General features: G+C 44.0%; 2 protein-coding genes across 2 annotated transcripts in view; both read left to right on the plus strand.

Moving 5' to 3' along the window:
• LOC141982078 (uncharacterized) overlaps nucleotides 1-7,442 on the plus strand; it is a 76,805-nt gene extending 69,363 nt beyond the window's left edge. The window contains exon 3 of the mRNA XM_074943810.1: nucleotides 7,290-7,442. The gene's annotated coding sequence lies outside the window, so the exon portion shown is untranslated. The remainder of the gene's footprint in view (nucleotides 1-7,289) is intronic.
• Nucleotides 7,443-11,945: 4,503 nt separating this feature from the next.
• The window catches only part of LOC141983518 (collagen alpha-1(XXII) chain-like), a 208,389-nt gene continuing 195,938 nt past the window's right edge, over nucleotides 11,946-24,396 (plus strand). The window contains exon 1 of the mRNA XM_074946717.1: nucleotides 11,946-12,561. Within this exon, the coding sequence (XP_074802818.1) occupies nucleotides 11,946-12,561 (616 nt within the window). The remainder of the gene's footprint in view (nucleotides 12,562-24,396) is intronic.

A 24,396-nucleotide genomic window follows, 5' to 3' on the forward strand; every position in this document is an offset into this window, starting at 1 on the left:
AGGTGCCCAATCTGAGACACCTAAGACCTTTATTTTTCAAAGGGCTAACCCTTTTAAGTGCAGCACCCACTGATGTCCGCCGCAGCTGTAAGTACTCAGCACTTCTGCAGATCAGCCCCAGGGTAGCAGGTTGGGTACCCAGGAAATGAGGAACTTACAATTAGTGACCGCTTGTGAGAAGTTGGTTTCAGTGACTTGCCCAGCATCACATAGGAACTCTTTGCCAGAGGCAGAGAGAGAATCATATTCTCCAGGGCAGCATTCAACTGCATTGACCAGGAGACTGTCCTTTCTCTTCCTGCAGTTTTCTACCTCATTTCCTACGCACCTTCCAACTTCTGCAACTAATGAGGCAGGGGTCAAACAAACGGCCTTCATTGCACAGCCCTCATTCATCCCCAGAGCAGGTCCAGCTGGTCACACACACAAGCTGTGAGGGGATGGAGCATTCACAGCCTGGTCAGCACTAGGAGGAACGAAAGGCTCTTGTGCTGAATGAGGATGGAATCTTTGGCGATTTCAGCTGTTAAACTCTAGCAAGTGTCAACTGAGCATGTGCAATGTGATTTTCCAGAAACTTATCATTTGGGCAGATTTTCTCAGGGATGGCAAATCTCAGGTCCCTGCTCCAAAGCAGGAAAGTACCACAGCTATTCAAAGAAAAGGTCACCAGAATTTCTTAACGTGGGCAAAACAACATATTTTTCCTAGATCCTCAAACAGCTGGACTGTTTTGGCTGAAATTCCCCCCCACCCCCCCAAAAAAATAAATAAAATCCCAGACTGAGGCAGATACGTGCCATGGAAAATGTCAGTCTAAATGGTTAAAGTTTGGCAAAGTTATAAATCTCTGAAAACAGGATCTAATAATGTGAAGTGTCAGACAACTTTAATAATAGGTCGTGTTACCAACCCCACCAGTAAAATGTATATGTAAAAGGGTGAGGAGGGGTATTGAATGGTACTTAATACTTCACAAGGGATTAATTAGATTACTAGATATTGTTGTTATTATTTTATTATTAAACTCATGTGGGTGTCCTGAAGTTGTGTAACAAAGACCCACCACAGGTGAGTTTTTTGTAAATGCATCATACACACAAAATGTAATGATAATAAAATACAAGAAGAGAGCTAATAGCAGGGGTGTGTAATCTGATGAGACAGTGGCTTTGTCCATCTTGGCTAACACTTTCATTCCCAGGTTTAGATGGACTGTACCCCAGATTAATTCCATGCCCTCTTTAACACATCTGCAGTAGCCATAGCACTTCACACCACTGTCTGTGTCTGTCAGCATCCAGTTCACGTATCACCCTCCACACCATTCTTACAACTCCGAAGATCAGTGGCTTTCTGGCTGTGGGACTCTGAAATCTATCAATGCTTCTTCTAATCCATCTGGATTAGACCTGATTAAACTGGGATTTAGGCTCTTGAATCACTTAGGCCCTTCTGAAAATTTTACCCAAGGTCTTGTAGAGAGACAAGGTCTTGTAGAGAGAGGCCTGAGCATTTCCCTGGGGGCCTTTAGACAGCAAAGATGGACATTTTCAGGATCCTGAAGTGACTGGGATACTGGTGTTGTTGTTTGCGGAGGTAAGTGAAATGCTGGTGCTCCTTTGTATATTAGAATTAGCCGGGAGTAAGTAGTTCTTCTTACTATTTATATTACAGTAGCACCCAGAGGCCCCAGTTGTGATCAGGGCACTGTTATGCTAGGGGATACCTGCTCCCTGCTCTGAAGGCTTTATGGTCTAACTTGAGACAGGAAACAACCATTAAATATAATAAACGAGAAAGGGAGGAAGGACTGGAGAAAGTGTTCAGATAGGGCAGTGGTCCACTCATTGATAGTTCTGAGTCATTTGAAGGTCACTCCCCTCCCCATTTCTCCTTTATAAATAAATTTATAATAAATCTCTCATTTGTAAATAAATGAAGTCAGTGTCTCTGGCTGCCACTCGTGCCAGCCCTCGCTGCTTGGCTGACTTCTTGTAGGCATCACAGCAGGAGTTTGGTCTTGAGGATGCATTTGGAAGGTATCAGTCATTATGGGCCCATCTTAACTCTAGTACAGACTTTCTGAAGTTCTGCAATGCATGGAGCGTCTCATACAACCCACACCAAAGTCCATAGGAGTCTTTTCATTGACTATTGTGGGCTACGGATCAGGCCTGTAATGTCTTAGATATGCCTTAGATGCTATCAGAAGAATCTTTTAGAAAGCTTCAAACAAAGGTATGTGGAAATGCAGATTGATAAAAATTCTCTCCTCCACCTCTCTTTTATTGGTCCACTTCCTGCTCATCAGCAATAATTTAGATAATTAAATTGCCTAGTTGAGTAGTCTGAAGACACACACACAACAAGCCTGCTATACTGAGATGCAGAATTTATTAACGTGCTGTATTATTTTTCTGAAGTGCTATATAATTAGACACCATGCTTCTACCTCAGGGTAACCTCTTCTTTAGAGCTGATGGATACTGAAGACATTCATCAGGGTGACAATGAAAAGTCATGTAATGAATGCAGACTACTTGGGACATTAAATTTACATGGCCCGTTGTCAGATTTAGTGGCACAGGAGTAACGGGATGAAATTAAGCAATGAATAAAAAACTAGACTCGGCAGCAAGAGGAATGTTTCCATTTATGTGATCTGTTCTATTGTCCCATCCCAGCAAACGTGCAAGGATCTTGCCTGAGTGATACAACCGTGTCCATAACTAGGCATGTTCCTTACATTTCACCCTGAATAATTGATCTTTGCAGCATCAGTGTGTGATCTGTGTATGTTTGCCGCTATCAGGTGGAAATAGTCTTCAGAGAAGCAGTGGAAATCCCATCACTCAAATAATTGAAACTGGCCAAAGTACTAGAAAATATCTGATAGGGAATAATGGAATAGATGGCCTAATACATCTTTTTCCATCTCTAACTTCTGCACTGTATCTGATATTTCTTAAAGTTTGCCGTAAAAGCAGAAGCCTGAAGGCCCCGAATTAAACTGTTTTGAATTTAAGTACCTTCTACTCCAGGGATCCTCAACCTTTGGCACGCGGCATGCCAGGGTAAGCCCCCTGGTGGGCCGGGCCGGTTTGTTTACCTGCCGCATCCACAGGTTAGGCGGATCCCATTGAACCAATTCAGAGAATCACATGGCAGATGCTGTCATCTCTCTCACCTCTGGAACATGAGACAACCCACAGTGTGACTACAGACGTAGAGATGGATGAAGCTTCTGTGGGGCCCTGGGCCAGAGCAAGTGGGGGGCCCCTCCCCACCCCTTCCACCTGCTGTGCCCCCATCTGCCGGGGAAATGGGTTGGGGTGCAGGGGCTTACCCTGCCCGGCACTCCAGCAGGAGAGCCAGGCAGGCAGAGCGGGGCAAGCCCCCATGCCCTGACCCTACTTCCTGGCAGGATCACTGGGCAGGTGGAGCGGCCCAAGACCCCGCACCCCCACCCCGCTCCCTAGCAGGAGCTCTGAGCAGGCGGGTGGAGCGGGTTGGGGTGTGAGGGCACCCCCTTTTCTGGGGGCCCTGGGCATGGGCCCATTAGGCCAGTGGCTAATCTGCCACTGTATAGACACCAGTCAAACTATGGACTATATTGTAAATCAGTGCCCAGTTCTATCGTTTACCAATAGCATCTCAGACTTGCACTAATAAACTTCTGGAGCTACCTACCCACTGACTCACTAATGTGGACATGGTTATTTGAACGTTGCTAATCATTTTTCTTTGCCATACAGAAGAGGAGGAAGAAGACGCTCTTGCTCCTGGATCTCTCCAAAACGAAAACTTTCCCATCTCTGCCATGCACCTCTTTATCCCTCTGTCTAGGAAGGATCTGAGAGAGAAGAAAAAAAAAAAAGATTTTCCAGTGTAACCTCAGAGTCGGCAAATTCTGACTTTAGTAAACTAAAATGGGAATGATTTCCACAGTAGAAGACCCCTCACTGAAAATACCTTGCCTCCAGCTTTGCTATATTAGTATATGTGGAAGTGTAACTTTATTGAGATAAGTAATCCTATTGACTTCAGTGTGACAGACCACTCAAGATAAAGTATCACACCTGTGTAAAAGTTTGCAGAATCAGGGCCTCAGTTAATTCCTCCATATATAAAACAGACAATAGGACATATTTTTGCACAACTAACCCTCTCTACTCAAATGAGGCCCAGGTTTAGAACAAAAAGGGTTTTGAGCTATGTAAGTATATTGAATAGTCACAGCACCTGCCTAGATTTGGAGCAGGTGTTCAGGTTCAGGTTCACTATTTTCCCCCTTGACATAAAAATTTATTTTGAAATATCTTTTAAGATTCATGAAGTGGCACTTAATTCTTCAAATGTTTAGCAGGGAGGAATCCCCAGATCCCATCCCCCATTTTTGTCTTTAATTTACATAAAACAGAATGCTCCAGCCTGGTCATGTATGATTTTTGGCAGGTATCATGGTCCTCTGGGAGTGAAAGACTCTTACATGCTACATGAGGCACATGACTTACGAGGAGAGGCTGAGGGAACTGGGGTTATTTAGTCTGAAGAAGAGAAGAATGAGGGGGGATTTGATAGCAGCCTTCAACTACCTGAAGGGGGGTTCCAAAGTGGATGGAGCTCGGCTGTTCTCAGTGATGGCAGATGACAGAACGAGGAGTAATGGTCTCAACTTACGGTGGGGGAGGTCTAGGTTGGATATTTAGGAAAAACTATTTCACTAGGAGGGTGGTGAAGCATTGGGAATGGGTTACCTAGGGAGGAAGTGGAATCTCCATCCTTAGAGGTTTTTAAGGCCTGGCTTGACAAAGCCCTGGCTGGGATGATTTAGTTGGGGTTGGTCCTGCTTTGTGCAGGGGGTTGGACTAGATGACCTGCTCAGGTTCCTTCCAACCCTGATATTCTATGATTGTATGAATATCAGAGTTTTCAAATAAGTTAAAAAATCGGGCTGAAAACTCTCATAGCCATTTTCAATATCATTGGCTCTGATTGGAATTTCAGTCGTGGGAGTTATCTAAAAGTACACTCTGACTACAAGTGTACAAGCTATTTCAATTCAGTTATCACTATGCGCCCTTCTCTAGTGCCAGAGTTTCTGAGCCTCATTTTGCCATAGTGACACCTGCTGGAAAAATTTGGAACACCAGCACCTATCTGGCCTCAAGGCTGCAACCCACCAAGGATAGATAACTCTTGCATCAATAACATTCACCAGCATAAAGAAAAGGAGGACTTGTGGCACCTTAGAGACTAACCAATTTATTTGAGCAAAAGCTTTCGTGAGCTACAGCTCAGTTCATCGGATGAAGTGAGCTGTAGCTCATGAAAGCTTTTGCTCAAATAAATTGGTTAGTCTCTAAGGTGCCACAAGTCCTCCTTTTCTTTTTGTGAATACAGACTAATACAGCTGCTACTCTGAAACCATTCACCAGCATGTTTGATTTGGGATCCTTCAGATTCCAGTGGCCAGTTAACCCAAGCAGGTTCTTGAGCATTTACATTTCAGGTGTCTGCTGAGAATGAGCAATTCTATTCTTTGCATTTATTTTCTGATACACTGTCACCTCCAAAATGTTATTTCTAATGAGCGTAGGAGGATGTGTGAGAAGCATTGTTTCTCCATGCCCATATGTGATATCAGCTATGGGATATACAGTACCCAGTTCTTCCTGCAGTTACACAGGTGTAATGAGAGTTTTATCTGTACAAATGGGCGCCTAGATTTTGCTTCCCCTAGCCCATATTATGTCGTCTTTTACTTTAGAGTAGCATTGATCTATCTTGACAAAGTTTAGACCTGCCAATATTATTTTTAAGTATAGCCTTGGCACCTCTACAATTATTCTGATATGTGTTTTCCACCAAAACAAATGGTTCAAAGAGGAAAAGAAATAGCCCAGTACTCAGGATCAATGCTACAATAATAAACCAGCATGCACAGCCCATCACTTCCGTGTCGCAATCTCGCAACAGGCAATCCATGTGCATGAAAGTGATGGAGGAAACACAAATTCAGTGAGGCAACAAGCCTGAGGAGTCTCTGTACACTAATGAGGAAAACGTGGTTTTAGAAGCTTTGAGAGTATCTTTTAAAATGTTTCCTTAGACTGGAAGCAATTCAGAGTGGTGCTGTCTGCCTGTATTTGGGTAGACAACATCGAGTGCACTGTGAGCCGTACTGTAAAACAAATAATTATAAGGAGCACAGTTAAAGATTCACCAAATGTGTTTTTGATTAAAAAAACATGGAGCTGGCCCAGTATTAAAAAACTTTAGCAAATCTTTACTGAATCCTGTTGAATTTCTAGTTTGTATCAAAACCAGGTGAGTTTTCAGTGGTTTCCTCTAAACTAAATCAAAATAAGTCCACTCTTAAACCAATTTAAGATTGTCCCCCACAGTAGTTTTCACTGATTTAATCTAATTAGTGTAAAATAACACTTCTGGACCTGGTCTATACTGACATAGCAATGTCAGTTAGGGGTGTAAAAAATCCACACCCCTGACCGATGTAGCTATTCTGACCTGAGCCCCAGTGTAGACACAGCTATGTCGATGGAAGAATGCTTCTGTTGACATAGCTACCATTGCTCAGGGAGCTGGTATTCCTAGGAAAAAACCCTTCCATTAGTGTAGGCTCCGTCTACGCTCTGGGGTTTTGCTGTCATAGCTACGGTGACATAGCTATGCCAGTATAGTCTCCATAGTGTAGACATACCCTAAGTTAAACTGGTGCAACCATCTCATGTAGATAAGGCCAAAGGTACCTGATGGTGAGGCATTCATATATGAATAGTACTCAATATTATTAGCACACAGCAGTTCTGATGTCTAAGAACTCAAAGTGGTCACTGGTAAGATAGCAACGGGCTGTGTATGATACGCAGTAAACGTTATCTCTGACCTGAGTTGTGTGCCTCCTAAGGTGGATACATGAGAGGCTCAAGTCAGGAATGGTTTCCAGTCTGATGCATTGATTGTGCTGTTGCTGATGGGCTCATTTAAACTAAAATAATCTAGTAATCTCTCCTTTTCAGACAACTCAGGCTGCTCTGCATTGGCAGGACCCTGAGAAAAGACCTTAGCTTTTGAAAAGTAGGTGAACTCCTTGCCTCTTTGTCTTGGTACAGCCCATGCCTATTCAAGTAAAACGAGAGCCAGAGGAGACGACCCTAAATGTGCAGTTCCCAGAGCTTGTATTGTTGCTTTTGTTTCCTCCACAGTCTTGTGCTTCTGTTAATTAATAAACTCTCTCCAATTTCCTCTTCTTTTTTTTCTAGGCAAGGGATGGATTTATAGACCGTTTCTCACCACGGCGAAGAGGTGAGCGCGTCTGAGAAGAAGGGAGCTATGCCCCTTACGGGAAGATATCGAGTGCCTTACGTGTTGATTCTTCTTGCACTCCTCTGGGGTGGAGAGAGAATTCAGGCACAAAGAGCAGGTATGTGCTGATGCTCCTGGGACAACCGAGTATTGAAAAGCTACCTAGATTTTTACTTTGCTTGGGGCATTACTCTTGTAGAAGAAGCTAGCAATGCACCCACCCTTACAAGTATAGTAAGCAGACCTCACGGAGACGGGGTAGCTTAGTGATGAAAAAATCTGGACTTAATTAGAATCCTGTAACCACTACAAGACCAGGGCGTAGCAGGGTTAGTTCAGACTTTCAGTCTTGCAGGCTAGCCTGAGTTGCATGCAGTTTACACTGTACAGGCATGATCCAAACCCCACTGAAGTCAGTATCAGTGTTTCCATTGCCTACAATGGGCTTTGAATCAGATCTTCAGGGTCTTTTAGATGACACCTTAAAAACTCGGATATCCTGGCCTTTTTCACAAGAGACAGGGCCCTCTAGTGTCCTTAGCTAATTTTATTCTAAAATGAGAGGAAACTGTAGCCACCCCTCTGAAACTCAGTAGCAGCTGCTCTCAGTATAGGAACTACAGATGTAGTTTGTGCAACACTTTGGGGTGAAAGATGCTATATAAATGTAAACTTTTATCATTAAATGAGCAAATAATTAGTAAAAAAAAAAAGAATAAACGGTATCTTTTTCTGTTTGCAAACAGGTCATGATGGTGTCAAACTTACTGGTTTGTTGAGCAAAGCATTTCAGTATTAATTCTGGGCCTGTAGTTTGTCTGTGAGCTGTTTTGCTTGGAGATAGGTCACATGGAAAGATTCTGTTTGCTGACTGGATGGCCCCTAACCCTTAGAATCATGTTTCCATTGACCATGTTTCCTGTTAATAATCCCCACCATTTCTTTCTGCCAGTAAACAATTTTGTTAGACTATTCTGAGAAACAAGGAAAAGATTCTCTGTGCAGTGGAAAGGAATATGTTTAAAGATCTGGACCAGTATTCACTGAAAACCTTTTCGCAGCATTTGCTTTGCTCTGTCAAGCATATAAACAAAGAATCACTGACCCATCACGGATTAGCCCTGTTAAACATAGGATTTTCACGTATTAATTCCTGAATACACCTCAGTATCTTTACCTCAGCAACCTTGTTTTGTGGACAGTCACCCCTGAATGGAGAAGGGATTCCTTCTCTCTGCTCTGTATGGTTTTAAATTACACTTACTATCACCTGCTGAGATGTGCTAAAAGAAGCAACAAGTGCACAGACATTGCTGAATGTGCTCTTCAATTAGCTCTGCTTAACCCCTTTTTGTCCGGACAGAGTAGATTAATGATGCTGGACTTTTCCCGTAGCCTTTAGAGCTGAGGACCAGTTTGGTTGAACTTTACAGTTAAATGACACATAATGTCTATCTATTATGCAGGGAACGGAACAGAACAAAACTCGGCATTCTGACTGAGATATATGCACATAGCTTAATTGGTGTCTCATAGCATAAAACCCACATGTTCCAGCCAGCATGCACCCTCAAGTCATTTTGTGAGAGGTATATTATGTTTGTCCGCTCACATAACGATTGATTGATTGGCTGTACAGTGTTCCAGGCATGCCCACATAGACTTCGCCTATTGAATGGCTGGGTGTATCAGCTGAACACTGTCGGCAGGATGGTCATTCATATGGCTCCAGAAATGTGCACGGTGCTGTACAGAGATGATGTTCCATAAAATGTTCATGGTCAACAGCACCAGAATAGGTTCAGTGGCGTTCATCTGCAAAGGGTTTAACACTTGTGATGGGTGATTCTCACAAATGCTTGTTCATATAAGCACAGGAAATATGGAATCCTGTGACCTGTGTAAACACTCTACCCTCTATCATGCAATCCTGGGAGCTATCTTCTTTCCCTTCAAACACCGGTCTTCCTACCCTTCAATAGGATCCTACCCAAAGTCATCTTCATGTGTCCGGGCAACCTCCCAGTAGAGTTGGCTTCTCTGGGACAGCTGAGTGGCATATCTCTCTTCCCCCGCCTCCCCCTTAGCAGTCCTCCAAAGCTCCCACCACCAATGCAGGAGCACAGAGCGTGTTGCCCAGCTGACCCCTGAAGATGACTGGCTGCTCCCAGAGCTAATTTGTAATCTACGATGATCAGAGCAGGGAATAGAGAGGACTTCTGGAACCCCTGCATGACCACCAGACTGAACTCAGGGAGGGTTTCAGATGCTTTTCATTTTGTTTCAATTACGTCACTCCTCCTTAGGTGATGCACATTAATAAGAGTTGTCAGGGCTGATTCCTCACTCTGGCACTTCGAGTACAGAAGGTGGGGGCCCGCAAGGACTCTAAAAATAAATACTGGCCATTCCAGGCTTGTATTAAACTCCCAAGGTTACAGCTTTTCTCTGACCTTGGATTGGTAGATGCTGCCACCAACCAAGTACAGAACCCCTTTGAGAGCTCAGGAAGGTGCACTTGGGAATTCCTTCCTGTGAGGTACCCTCAAGCCCTCTCACGCCCCCTCCCTGAAAGAGCTGAGAAAGGCGGGGAAAGGAAATCAGTTGTTGCAACCAGCTAATTAAACAACATGTGCACAAACTTCTTAAGACACAAAAATCCAATCCTGTGCTTAAAAAAGGTAAATTTTATTAATTAAAAAAAAAGAAAAGACATCTGGGAACTCAGGCTATTGCTAGATTTTTAAAAGAGCAATTACAAGGATTAAGCATAAAGAATAGCTTTCTTGAGATTCAGCTTAAAGGTTACGAGCAAAACAAAAGCACCTGGGGTTAGCACAGAGGAATCCACAAGCCATAAAGAAATAAAAGGGATAAACCTAATAGTGTCTTCCTAGACATTTCCTGATCTACTTACATATCTGGGGTTTTAAATGAGTAGTTTCTAGGTATGATACTGTTGATTTTTTCATACCTGGCCCAAGCTTCTTACAGCATAGCTCTGCCCTGTCCGCCTCTCCCCAGGAGAACAACAACTGACCAACAAAAGGGGAGTCGTTTTTCAATTTTAAAAAGTTCTAGCCTTCCCATTGGCTCTTTTAGTCAATTGCCCACTCACTTCCTTTTATCTATTTAACCCTTTACAGGTAGAGCAAGTAGAGAACAGCTACTAAGAGGGATTTTATAACTACGGCTGGCTGGGTGTCCATGAAAGGGAGCTATACCCCCCTCCTGCTTCATATATCACAAGAGTTATGGGAAGGTTTTCTAGCAGGTGCTGGGTTGGCTCTGCTGCATGCATAGTAGCTGCGTGCAGGGCTAGACTATAGTGTCAGTTGGTCTGAAGACAGCTGATACAGCAGCATCTGTGGATCAGCAGGATATAGGAAAACCCTGGCCCCTTAGCTCTGACTCTGCAGCAGGGGGAGAGGTGGCATCGGAGCAGCCATGCCAGCTCTACGGCCCCTACATCCCTCTATTCTGAGGTGTTTTCCCCATGGCGGGTTATTCTGGTGCTATGGGCCCATTTTGGTGGCAGTGGGCGGCACAAAGCAGTTGCACCTCCCTGGAGGATCTGGGGCCATGACGTTCTCGTTACATTAAAATAAATGACATTTGTATAGCAGCTTTCGTCCTGAAGGATCACTTAGCCCTTTATGAACTCAGACATACATAGGATTTCATTAATTCATCACTGACAGGGACAGTTCCCACCGAGTGGCACATTCTGATTACACCTTGTGTCGTCTGTCCTTCCTCACCTACTGGCCTTTTTGTGGTTATGTAGCCTATTGGCTTGCAAATGCTCTGGCAAAGCAGGAAGAAGTCCTCAGGCAAAGCAGGAAAAAGTGATAAGCTCTCCTTGAAGGTGGCTGCGAAATATACTACCAGTCTGGCTTCCTGGTGCAAGAAAATGGCAATTAAAACCTGTTGGCCTTTTGGATTACACAGACTTCAGATTATGAATATTTCAATTGAAGACAAGAGGCTGGTTGTGGGGGTAGGGAAACGTTTCCTTTGCAAAGGAACTGTGCTTTGTTGTCAAGGAAGCCACGCTACTATTCAAGGAATCGTCCCTTAGTCAACATACACTGGCAAACAGAATAAGAATAAAAATAATCTTGTTATAAACTTGTCTCCCCGAGACATTGTGAGGAGGAAAATAGTAGCTTGTAGCTAAGCATAAATAAATTAACACTATCATTTGAGAGGGAACATGGAAGCTTCACTGTTCAAGGTCAAGGTTGGCACTGGCATGGTCAACACAGATCTCTTGATCCGACAATATTTTTCAATGCGCTGCATTAGAAGTGGGAATGGAAAAGGGACTGCTAACGTTTTTAAAAGAGAAGAGCAGCCTCATATACATGCAGACAGTGTAGGCAAAAGGATTGTGTGGAGAAAGAGCAAGCAGAGAAGGAAAGGAGAGGGTTTGAATTCAAAGTAACAGAGGTGTCCAGATCTACTATAGATCTCCCAAAATTGATGAGGGGGAAATCACAGGGAAGAAAGACTGAAAACTTGTGCTCCCTCCGTGGGATAAAGCGATAGATGCCTCCAGCACAGAGGCAGTACACTGAATAGACATGACTAGAGAGGTTGAGGTATGTGTGATGATCCTCTTTCAGCTTCTCTTAGCAGAATCTTCCATTGCCCCTGCAGGTTGCAAGAATGTCCATTATGACCTTGTCTTCATCTTGGATACCTCTTCCAGTGTGGGTAAAGAAGATTTCGAGAAGGTCCGCCAGTGGGTGTCTAATCTGGTGGAGACCTTTGAGATCGGACTGGACAAGACCCGTGTAGGAGTGGTACGTTACAGTGACAGGCCAGCCACAGAGTTTGACTTGGGAAGGTACCAAACTCGTGAGGCAATCAAAGAAGCTGCAAGGAACATTAAGTATTATGGGGGTAACACAAATACTGGCGATGCCCTCCGGTATATCAACACCTATACCTTTTCCAAAGAGGCTGGTGGGAGGCCTAGTGACCCAACCAGTCAGAAAGTGGCTATCCTTTTGACTGATGGAAGGAGCCAGGATTATGTCATGGATGCAGCCACTGCGGCACGTAAGGCTGGAATAAGGATCTTTGCTGTGGGAGTTGGTGAGGCCTTAAAGGAGGAATTGGATGAAATTGCTTCGGACCCTAAATCTGCCCATGTGTTCCACGTCTCTGATTACAATGCCATTGATAAAATACGAGGGAAACTGAGACGACGGCTCTGTGAAAGTAAGTAGAGACATTGTTACTTTAATACACAGAGAATTGTAATAGAGTAATCGTGTGTCTGTGAAAGTCCTATACATATGTTCCCTCATTCTTGTTTGTTTGTAACTCTGGGTCCTATTTTCTTTCTCTCCCTCCATATTCATCCGTTGATCCATCCATCCAATAGTGTCCTGAATTTTTCACTTTTTAAGAAACCACTTTACTGCTGGTGGCAATCATCGTCTGTTTACTTCTGGGTTGTATGGGCCAAAACAACATTAACCAAGGGTCAACTTCCAGTGGGATCAAATCAGAGAGAAATAATATATATATATTTCTGGAAATTGAAATTATATATAAAAATTTGTCTGTCTCTCTCATGTAGTGGCCCATTGGAAACTGTTTGTTTGATCTCTTACACTCTGTATCCAATGTATTCTTACATAGAATTGAAGTTTTATCTCATCTGAATTTGGTTGCAGCATCCTATGCAGCCTATGTATATGGGTGGGGTCTGGTTCCTTGCTGTGTTGTCATTAGACAGTATAGTGGAGTAGAGTTAATCCGTCACTAGGCAGCAGCCCTGGAAATAACCATTCTGAAGCCAAATGAGATTTAACCTGAGTAAACGCTTTTTGTGAGGGGTGCCCCAACGGCGGCATTGCTGTGCCTGCTATACTTTGCTATGACTGGTATCCCAGCTCTTTAGCTGGAAAAGCAGGCACCACCCATCCGTGGCCCCCATGTAAGGGCTCCCAGCTACTGGATCCACATATACCCGGTTGGCTTTGTGTTCAAGGTATTTAAGGTTGCTATGTGTCCTGGAAATGAAACTCACAATACTGCCCTGCATCGTGTGGTCTGAGTTTGCAGGACAGCTGAGGAGTCTCTGTGGGGCGCTGTGACATGGTGGATGGTGATGTCATAGAATCATAGACTATCAGGGTTGGAAGGGACCTCAGGAGGTCATCTAGTCCAACCCCCTGCGCAAAGCAGGACCAATCCCCAATTTTTGCCCCAGATCCCTAAATGGCCCCCCTAAGGATTGAACTCACAACCCTGAGTTTAGCAGGCCAATGCTCAAATCACTGAGCTATCCCTCCCTTCTCCCCATGACACTGTGTGCTGATAACACAGCATTGTCGTGGACTGACTCAAACATGGCATAATGTGTTGTGACATTAATTCCTTGTTTGACTTCAGTTTATAAATGTTCATGTGCACCGGCACTAATCTCACCCTCGAATGGAGTTAGGCTGGATGTCTGCTAGATGTAGTGCAGATCAAAGGTGTTGGTTCTCCTTACACCAAAATAAACCTCTGACAGTCTTATTCCTTCAGGGTTCCAAAGAGATGGGAACAATTATCCCCTGTCGTGCTGTATGTAACACTGGATATGCCCAGACAAATTTGCTGCAGCTATACATTTTGATGTACCCAGAGTGGCTTGATGTTGCATTGAAATATGTGCCAATTCCTGTAGAAAAGTTTCTTAAAACGAATGCTTGCAGTGCATATTACCATTTGGGTCTCTCTCATCTTATCAAGGAATCATCTGCCCATCTTACCAGCTGGAATGTTATCATTTTATGGCATTCTGATTGCAGATTAGGTCCACAGTACATGTATGTAACACCTGCTTAATTAAAGCCCAGGGAATTATGAAAGGCATATAGCTTTTCATCCTGAGGGCTGTGACTGACACTACTCAGAACTATCTGCTTTCATCTGCAGGAATGACTTGGATGGGGAGAAAGGAAGCATCCTGAAATGTGGATGAAGAGTAGGGGTTTAGGGTTATTAAACATGGGGAACTTCATGGGAAAGGGATAGATTACTAAATTAGTGGGTTGATTTCTATATAAGACCAATGGGATCCACACTGCTGGTAATGACAGTTAGGAAGGTTGGGGGGGGGGGCTTTGTTAAAACTATGAACTAATGGGAAACCATGCAACTGTTAGGGCAGGACACCGGTTGGACAATCAGATCTGCAAAAGACATCAAATGACAAAGTGAAATTAAGATTTCAGGGGTGTGGGATAGAACAGTGACTACCGATTGGGCTGAGGGAAGAATAGTCCGGGTGAAAGGAGCAATACCTGAATTATGCAGCAAAGTTTCAGCAAACACAGGTCCATGCAAACCGGCTCGGCTTGCTACGATGATGTATTGCCTCTTGCTATGGCTGAACTGTTCTTGCTATTTTTTAATGAATGAAATATTTAGGGTCAGATTAGAGCTAAACCAAAAAAAAAAAAATCTCCCAGTGGGCAGAGCAATTTGACATTGATAAAACTGGCGAGAGAGGATGTTGAGGTATCACCAAAGGAGGCAGCAAGACAGAGATCAGATAGCTTTCTTAGGGTGAATAATGTAGGGGAAAACTGGTGTTTACAGGGGAAGGGTGTGGGGGCAGAACACATGCTTGGAATGAAAGGGAATGGTGGAGCTGTAATTTCTGTACTGTACTGGCCAACAAAGATGCTTCCAGCCCTAACTCTTAGTATATTATATAAATGTGAGGATCAGCGCAGTGGTGTAGATCTTGAGGTTTGGGGCAGCAGCTGTTCCAGAATAACGTGTCACTTGTCTCTGGTCGCACTGGATTTGCGTTTTGATCTTTCATTAATCCTTGCTATAGTAGACTATGAATTTATCATTGTGAGTGAGTCACTGAGCGCATTGATAATACTTCAGGCTTGATCTGACACTATGGAAATAAACAGTGCACACTTGAAAATAATGCATGTGCTCAGCAGACCATGGGTCAGTGGCTGATATTTTTACCAAACTCTTCCATTTACATTCTGGACTAGAGCCAGCTGACCAACCTGGGCGACAGCTTTGCCTGATGGTAGGAGGAGAGGTATTACTGTACAGATTCCAGGGTTGTTCCATGGGTCTTCATGCTTTCAAAATAGCGTTTACCTGCATATGATTTAGTGACGAGAGCAGGCAGATGTGGAGAATATAAAGATATATTGGCACCATATTGCCCTTATAGGTGAGTGGCAGGGTGAGTGGAATGCTTTGCAGAGGGAGAATGTAGCTCCCATTGGAAAATCTGGGCTGTGTTTGAAGTTGGATTCAAGAAGATTATTGCATGTGTAACCCCCACACCTCGTGGGTGTGGTGGTCTGTCCCATCTAGTGGCACCGAGACATCTTAGAGAGAGATTAATGTGTGTCCTCTACAGCCTTCGCTAAGAGCCCCTTAGCTAATGCAGTAGAGGCTCATGCATTTAGCTCCAGAGATCCCAGGTTCGATCCTGCCCGCCGACAACCTGGGTCTGTCGGGGTTGCCCATGGACAGAGGCTGACTGAGGTTGGGAAATGCTGTTGCTTGACACTGTAAATGCTCTCAAATGAGATTTAGGACTGCAGCGGGTGGACCATGGAAATGCCCAGACCATGGGGGCTTCTTTCCTAAAGTAGCCAGCACTAGCTACAGCCAAGGGCGCAGAGGGTTGGTGAAGGCCTTCCCCTTTAAGAATCACTCCTAGGCCTCAGGAGAACCTTCTTGCCTTTCAAAAGTTCTTTGCCGTCTGGGGGCACAGTCCAGTTAACACCCATTTTCCTCAAGTACCTGTACCTTTGAAATAGGCATGCTTGTTGCTCGGTTAACTGCTGCTTGCTATGATGTAAAGGGCAGTAGCGCAACCTCAGTTGCTCTCATCTCGCTTGCCCTCAGATGCTTGGCTGTGTCTGACTGGAAACAGCCTGCTGAGCCAGCAATTGAGGGGCAGCAAGCCATATCCTGGTGTGCAGCATAGTTACGGATGCTCCTTCGTTTCTTCCAAGCAGTATGTCATGGATTTTGCAACAGGGCAAATTCTCTTCTGCTGGAAAACCTCAACATTGGAAGATTTTCCCCTTCCCTGGGAAGCTACTCACACTGCAATGAAATGGTCAGCTGTGATCCTTCTGAAGTCTTGGGACAGTCAGGATCCGACTGCTGTGAGCCCCATTTCTCTTCCTTGGTGTTCAAGGAATAAAGGGGTTGATTCTAATGTTGTTTACACAGTGTAGATGTGGAAGCAACTCCATGGAACTTGTGACACCTAATCTATCCTGGTATAAGTGAGGGCAGAATAAAGTTTTGAGCTCTGGCCAGATTTCTGGGATCTTTACAAGGAACACTTTAAAGGCAGCATTCCAACCTACTGGAAAGTGAGTGATTAAATCTCTTGCATTCTCCTTGCCCTTCTATTGGTTTAGTACCCTTATTTATTTTTAAATAGTCACATACAAATAACAGCAACATAAACCACTGACAAATCGCACAAAGCCTTAAAAAAAAAAAAATGAAGCCCTCAGCTATTACACCACTTCACTCTCAGCACTGCTTCAGCAAGCTCATGTTCTTCTCATTGCAACCAGGGAGCATCTCCTTCTATTCTGTGATTTCTGTCTCACAGCTCATGTAAGAAACCTCGCTAAACAATGTCTAAATTACAAGAAGAGGCAGAAAGAAGATTATACTGATGCCAGATAAAATCAGTCCTAGACACTGGAGAGGAGCATTTGAGATCATCAGAAAATGGATGGGTCTCAGATGCAGGAGAAATTACGTCTTATGAAAAAGCAACGTGCAGCTTAGAGAACAGAAAGTGGAGAAATATGCTGAATGTGAGAGCCACTTCGAAACTGCGTAAGACTGAAACAGAGAAATAGAAACCAACAATGCTGGAGGATCTTGTCATGCGCTGGAAGTCATTAGTGGCTTGTTTTTCAAAAGCAGTGCGCACCTGCCACTCTCCTTGATTTTATTGGAGCTGTGGGTGCTCAGCTCTTCTGAATATTAAGCCTTAGGGGCCTGATGCAAAACTCACTAAAATCAATGGGAGTCTTTTCACTGACTACAATGGGCTTTAGATCAGGCCCTAAAGAAAGGCCACTTATCCTTTGGGTTATATTCTCTTTTTTGGTGTTTACTTGGTAAAGGACAGATGAGGAACAGTCTGCAGTATACGTGTGGCAGGATGAGGATCTGAGCAGCTGGGCTAACATTCAGCAGGAATGCAAGTGAAGCACAGAAAAAACTCTCTGGGGTTTGAGGTTTATTTATAGGCTTTTCTGGTGCAAACAAAATAGATTAGCAGAGAATCTCCCCATGTTCCCTTCAGGCAGCTGAAGAGCCTTTAAATTCCAAAACAATATGTATAGGGCAGATCTTGTGTTTTCTAGCGCTTCATGTGATCTCCTGAGGTCCCTTCCAACCCTGAGATTCTATGATTCTATGTCCTGGCTTCTAAGCAAGCAGCTGGCTCCACGCAGAAAGGAACCCACCCCCTTTTTAACACTCTGGGCCTACTTCTTTTTTTGCCTTGCCCCCTGGCATAGAGACTTAGACAAAGTGCAAATCCCAACGGTATCGTCCTTCACCCACTATGCATAGGCACATAAGAACGGCCCTACTGGGTCGGACCAAGGGTCCATCGAGCCCCGTATCCTGTCTGCCAACAGTGGCCAGTGCCAGGTGCCCCAGAGGGAATGAACAGAACAGGTAAGCATCAAGTGATCCATCCCCTGTTGCCCATTCCCAGCTTGTGGCAACAAGGTATAAACGGTTACATGAGGCACTCAGGTGCAGATGAAAGCCTAGGGCTTCCTCCAGTTGCCCTTGGTTCAGGGATGTACTCCCACACAGGAGACAAGACTACAGCTCTGGAATGCAGAAATGCATCTAGACTGTAGGGAGCCCTTCCTGGTGCACTAAGGGTATGTCTACATGGAAGTAAAAGACAGTTGCAGCTGGCCCAGGTCAGCTGACTTGGGCTCAAGCTGCGGGGCTAAAAATTGCTGTGTAGGAGGTCCCAGAGCCTGGGCTCCAGCCTGAGCCTAAATGTCTACACTACAATTAAACAGCCCCGTAGTCCGAGTCAGCTGACCTGGGCCAGCCGCAGGTGTTTAATTGCAGTGTGGACATACCCTAAAGAACCTGTATGTCTCCTCATTGAGAAGTTGAATAAAGATTTAAACTACAAAAATAAGCATTGCAAAATCTGACAAGGCTGGTTCAGGTTCTTTATAGCAGATATGGAGCAAGGCAGCTTCTCCTGGAAGAAGTGAAAAGGAAAAATTAGTCCCCCCCCCACCCTCATTCCACACTGTCCATTCAAACAAAAGAACTGTGAAGTGGTACATGAGAACTGAAGAAGGGAAGGATCAAGATCCTCACTCACTCCTGACTGATCACTCTTCCTCAGTGCTTTGAGGGGAAATAAACCCTGCCATGGTCCCTGCCAATATGTACTAGGGAAAATATCCTTCAGAATCTGGTGACCAGTTGAATCCTATTAAATATGCAAGAGGCTGACTATGTTTAAGTATCCAATTGCCTTTTTATCCTGAGATAACATTGGTGTTGAAGTAGAGGTCATTTATTATCTTGAATCTCAGTAGCATCAGTTCATACGGTACCTCTTGAGATAGCAGATTCCTCAGTTTCAGTATCATGTAAGAAGTGGGCTTCGTAATGTCTGGTGTATGCTTTGCCAATGCACCTCAGTCACGAACTGCTTGCACTGCTACACTGTAGCGTTGGCCTCTTCCTCGTACAGACTGGCAGTTGAATGGTGCTTTTAGGATTCCAACCAGCATCTAGCAAGGATGATGCTGAGACCTTGAAGTCTGAATCATGGCTGGCTCTAGGCCTTGTCATCCTATGCTAACTGGGAAATGGCATTGAGGCCAGCCTTTCTTTTTATGTTCTCATACCATGCCCAGCATCTGCGTACCTGAGCACCTATTCACGCAGGGCTTGAATTGAAGTCAACGGTAATCTCTTTAGAGCAGGCCTACAATGAACAGTGACACCATGCTTTACTGTCTCTGACCACATGTTCTGCCTGCATGCTGATACCGATGCTAGCCCTAAAAACAGCATTTAACTCTAGGCCTTTAAAGGCGACGTGTTAGTATATTAACCCAACAAGCCATCTCGTCCATCTTATTCTGCAGCAGAGGCTTTAAACTGGTGAGTCGTGACCCTTGCCACGGTGTTAACAAATAGTTGTCTCTGCAAGGTCTCTTAAAGCCTGTCCCCATCAGCTGAAATAGTACTGGTTTTGCAAATAGTTTCATAAACACAATTTAACCATGTAAATGGAACCACTCTCCAAACTGGGTTAGTACCTCTGCCCTATTTGTATGGTTCCTATAGGGAGAGAAAATCCCATTAAACGGATACGATATTCAAGACTGCCTGCCTGCTAGGACCGGAACATGGTTTGGAAACCAGCTTGCTTCAGAACCATTTATTGTTGTGCTGTGTGGGTGCAAACCTTGCTACCATTTCTGTGTTTTATTCAGAAGAGGATGAAGTTCTCCCCTGTGTCCAGGGCCCGTGTTAGGTCTATGCCCTTCCTGAGGCCACCTCTACACTTTGGGTGCTACAGCAGCACAGCTACAGCCCGGCAGCCATGCCATTGCAATCTTGCAGTGCAGAAGCAGACTGTAGTGACGAAAGGAGTTTTCCCTTTGCTGTCGGCACACCACTTCCCCGAGCAGCAATTGACAGGTTGATGGAAGCATTCTTCCGTTGATGTAGCTGTGTCTGCACTGGGGGGTTAAGTCGGCATAGCTGCATTGCTCCGGGGTGTGGATATTTCACCCCCCTGAGCACCATAGTGATGTCAACCTCAGTTTTTAAGACCTAAGTCCCTTTTAAACTGTTTTTGAAGCCTTAGGTGGGACTTAGGTGGTGCATAAGCCTTAAACTGGCCCTCTGCACAGAGGAGAATTTCATCCAAGAGTCATTATGTTGTTTAAGTTTGACTTCCACCAATAACCATCTCATTTTTGACCAGGTACTAAAATTCAGTGATACAGAAATCTAGGTGTAATGCTGGCAGACCAGGTGCCAGCTCATGCCAGAGCCCCGGACCAATTCACTTGTATATTAGTATAGATCAAAGTAACTGTTTAAATATATGAGTGTATTTGGTGTTTAAATTCATAAAAACTAGTGGGATGTTACTTGTGTTGTTTTCATCTATCTGTATCCCGGTATGATGTAGTAGGATACGTTTACATTGACTATACCCCTGTAACTAAATAACCCATCAAATGAGCCATCAAACCAGAAAGAAGCCTTGTGGAATGGAAATGAAGAACTTTAACAGAAAAGTGCTAATTTCGAAGCAGTGGTCATTGTGTGTGATGAGCGGAGGTCAAAGATTCAAAATGTATTCATCACTCTCCATCATTAAAGAAAAAGCCCACATGGGTAGTGACTCTGTCAGCTTGTTTTCTGTGAGAAGAAGCTATAAGTATGGATTCAAAGAAAGATCTTGGATCTCTGGACTGTTTGGACTCTTACAGGGAAGGGTACCAGATGCAGAGTGGAGATCTCCAGAGACAATTGGGGTACCCTGAAAAGACTTTTGGGAAACCTGCAGTTTTACATCACTGCCACCATTTGGAATTAGAAATGTTGACTCACCTGTGCATATATTTTACCCGCTTTTAACCTTTCAATAACTCTAATGTCCTTTTTTTAGCTATTAAACCTTTAGTTAGTTTACTATAGAATTGGCTACCAGCGTTGTTTTTAGTGTAAGATCTAGAGTAGCACTTGATCTGGGGCAAGTGACTGGTCTGTTGGGACTGAAAGCAACATAAATGTGATGTATAAATAACCATTTTATCACAAAGTCCAGTTTGTCTGAGTGGCAAGATAGACTGGAGAGTATAAGAGAACTGTCTGACTCCAGTGTGAGACTGTTATAGCGATTCAGGTCATCAGATTTGTCACTGGCTTGGTGAAATCTATAGAACATACCAGTAGTTTGGGGCATCTGCCCTGTTTTCTGACAGTCTGCCATGAGGTAGGCACAGATAGACCATTTCCCACTTCACAACAACAAGACATTTCACCCTGTGGCAAGTTTGTAAGGATATTACAGAGCTTTTCTGGCGATGTATTCAGACCTTCTTTTGTTCTCGAATGTACTGTACAGACATCATAATTAAAGTACATCACATGCATTGGTCTGCTAAGAATATTCCTTCCTCAGTGTAGAGCACAGCTTGATTTATAAGGATGGGTTATTTTTGTTACTAAATTGTAGGGTTAGTGTTTCAGTCTCACCAGGGATTTTACGAGTTACACCCAAAGGCCAAATTCTCTTCTTTTCCAACTGGTGATCTATCTGGAATTTAGAGCAAAAGTATCGGAAAGATGTTGAACATCTAGACAGACTTTATTTTGATAGATCATTAATTGATTGCTTTGGAATGCAAAATGTGGAACTGTAACTATCTCCATTGTAAGGGTATCATTAGGGCATTAATACAAAAGATGAAGGAGAATAGGTACGAGTTCTGCAGAAAGTGCAGAGAACTTGCCACTGTGGGATTCATAGGCCCCAAAGGTAGATGCTGGTCAGGAATATTGAGAGGATCTTTCTCCGATGATAAGCTGCCCTGATGCACCATTCTTTGTCACTTTATGTCCTATACTGTTGCACTGTGTTCTTGTACGATGTCAGACAGGTGCAGACTCTCCAGAGATGGCTGCATTTCAGAAGTGGATCCTGTCATACATATGGTGGAAACTTTTTTTCCCTTGATTTACACCCTGAGTAACAGGTTTCAGAGTTAAATTTATTTAACTTAGTCTGTATACGTAAAAAGAAAAGGAGTACTTGTGGCACCTTAGAGACTAACCAATTTATTAGAGCATAAGCTTTCGTGAGCTACAGCTCACTTCATCGGATGCATACTGTGGAAAATATAGTGGGGAGATTTTATATATACAGAGAACATGAAACAATGGGTGTTACCATACACACTGTAACGAGAGTGATCAGGTAAGGTGAGCTATTACCAGCAGGAGAGCGAGGGGGGACGGACCTTTTGTAGTGATAATCAAGGTGGGCCATTTCCAGCAGTTGACAAGGACAGTAGGAGGGGAAATAGTTTTACTGTGTGTAATGACACATCCACTCAGTCAAGGTGTACGGGGAGACTTTGGCAAACCAGTAAAGTGCCTGAAACCACTATGGCTTATTGCTACAAGCAGCCAAGTGGGCAGGCTGTAAATTAGCCAAGTCAGCAGGCTTAGCTTAACCAAGGCAGGAGGGGAGGGGGGTTTTTGGGTGCCACAGAGAGGGCAGTTTGACCCTGGGTCCTTCCTGATAAGAATTGTGTTAAAGTTGCTGATACATGCATTTTAGAAGAGCAGGATGTGCCCCAGGAATGTCTATTGGGGCCTCAAGGCTGCAAACTCTGGAAAAACCCACACCTGGTTAATCAGTAATCAGAAGGAGCCTCTTGCTTGACCATTGAAACTACTTACTTACCAAGTTTGCTTTAAGGGACATGTCATTCTATTACTAATGGATAAATAAGGGGGAAAAGTTTGAGGTAGGGGGACTCTTCAGGACCGGACTCTCCCTCTGGATGCATCTTGTGTTCCCCACCAGCAGACGGGCTGCCGCTGTGCCACTCGAGAGCCACACTCAGCTTTGGTAATTATCAAGGGTTGGGGGTGTTTTACTAACCTGTTGCAGACGTGTATATAACTGCTTGAGACTAAGTAAAGTTTAGCTTTAAGTGAAAGCACTCTTGTGTTGTCCTGCTTGTGCCAGCCATCTATCGGCCGGACGGCCGTGTCTCCCCTGATTTATTTCCTGACACCACCTCACACAGAGTAAAAGTTACCAAGAGCTTTGGGTTGAAAGAACCCTGGTAACAAAGTGTGAGCTAGGCCATGACTTGATCCACACACTAAGAAATGCTTTGAGATTTTTAACTATGTACAGTAAGGCTATGTCTTCATGGCCAAAAAAGGCAGGGGGGTTTGCCATGAGATAGTGAATGCGTGTAATATCTTAGTGCACAAAAGGTGCAGGCACTTGTTACCATGATGTAGCTAGACAAGATCAACACTATAAACCCCACCTGGATTTGACCTTACCTAGTGACATCACAGTAACGAGCTTTGTCTCCACTAGGATTTTACAGTGAGATAAAGGTCTCTTTTCTCACTGTGAAAACACACTTTCTGGCAATGACAACATAGCCTACGTGTAAACGATTTCAATACTATAATGCAGGCAGCATGGTGCAGTGGACTAAGCCGTGAACTAGAATCCAGGACAGCCTAAATTCTAGTGTTGATTTGCCGTGTCGCCTTGGGGAAAAATCACTTTAATCTCTGCGAGTCGGATCTGGGTGTTTAATCTGGTGTGGGATCAGAATCAGGTTCTTAGGATTAAAAGAAAAAGGAGGACTTGTGGCACCTTAGAGACTAAACAATTTATTTGAGCATAAGCTTTCATGAGCTACAGCTCACTTCATCGGATGCTGTAGCTCACGAAAGCTCATGCTCAAATAAACTGGTTAGTCTCTAAGGTGCCACAAGTACTCCTTTTCTTTTTGCGAATACAGACTAACACGGCTGCTACTCTGAAACCTGTTCTTAGGATTGACTCAGACCAGATCTTCCCTCTACTATAAAACACTTGTCAGTCTGTAAATAAAGCCATACTTAGTTTTCATAGGTACTCAATGCCGTAGTTTTATTTACAGTGACAGCTATGGATATCAGCCTGAGTGATTACACGGTACTTTTCCATAACAAAGACTTACGCACTCTGCATGTATCTATGCTGCACTCATCTCCCAGCTTTTCAAGTTCATCATCTTTGCAGTCGGGGGCGAGGATACCCATTTAGAGGTCTATTGTCGGGTGTACAATATGTTTTGAGCATACGCTTCCACTATTTAACTATCCCTAAATCATGCTGCAGACAAGTCTTCACCTGTGGAAGGAGTGGGTTATACTCCCTTTATCTTCATCTTCCTTCTAAACATCGTGATAAATTGGCTCTTGAAAACGAATGCC

Source organism: Natator depressus, chromosome 2 (assembly GCF_965152275.1).
Source record: "Natator depressus isolate rNatDep1 chromosome 2, rNatDep2.hap1, whole genome shotgun sequence".
NCBI lineage: Eukaryota > Metazoa > Chordata > Testudines > Cheloniidae > Natator > Natator depressus.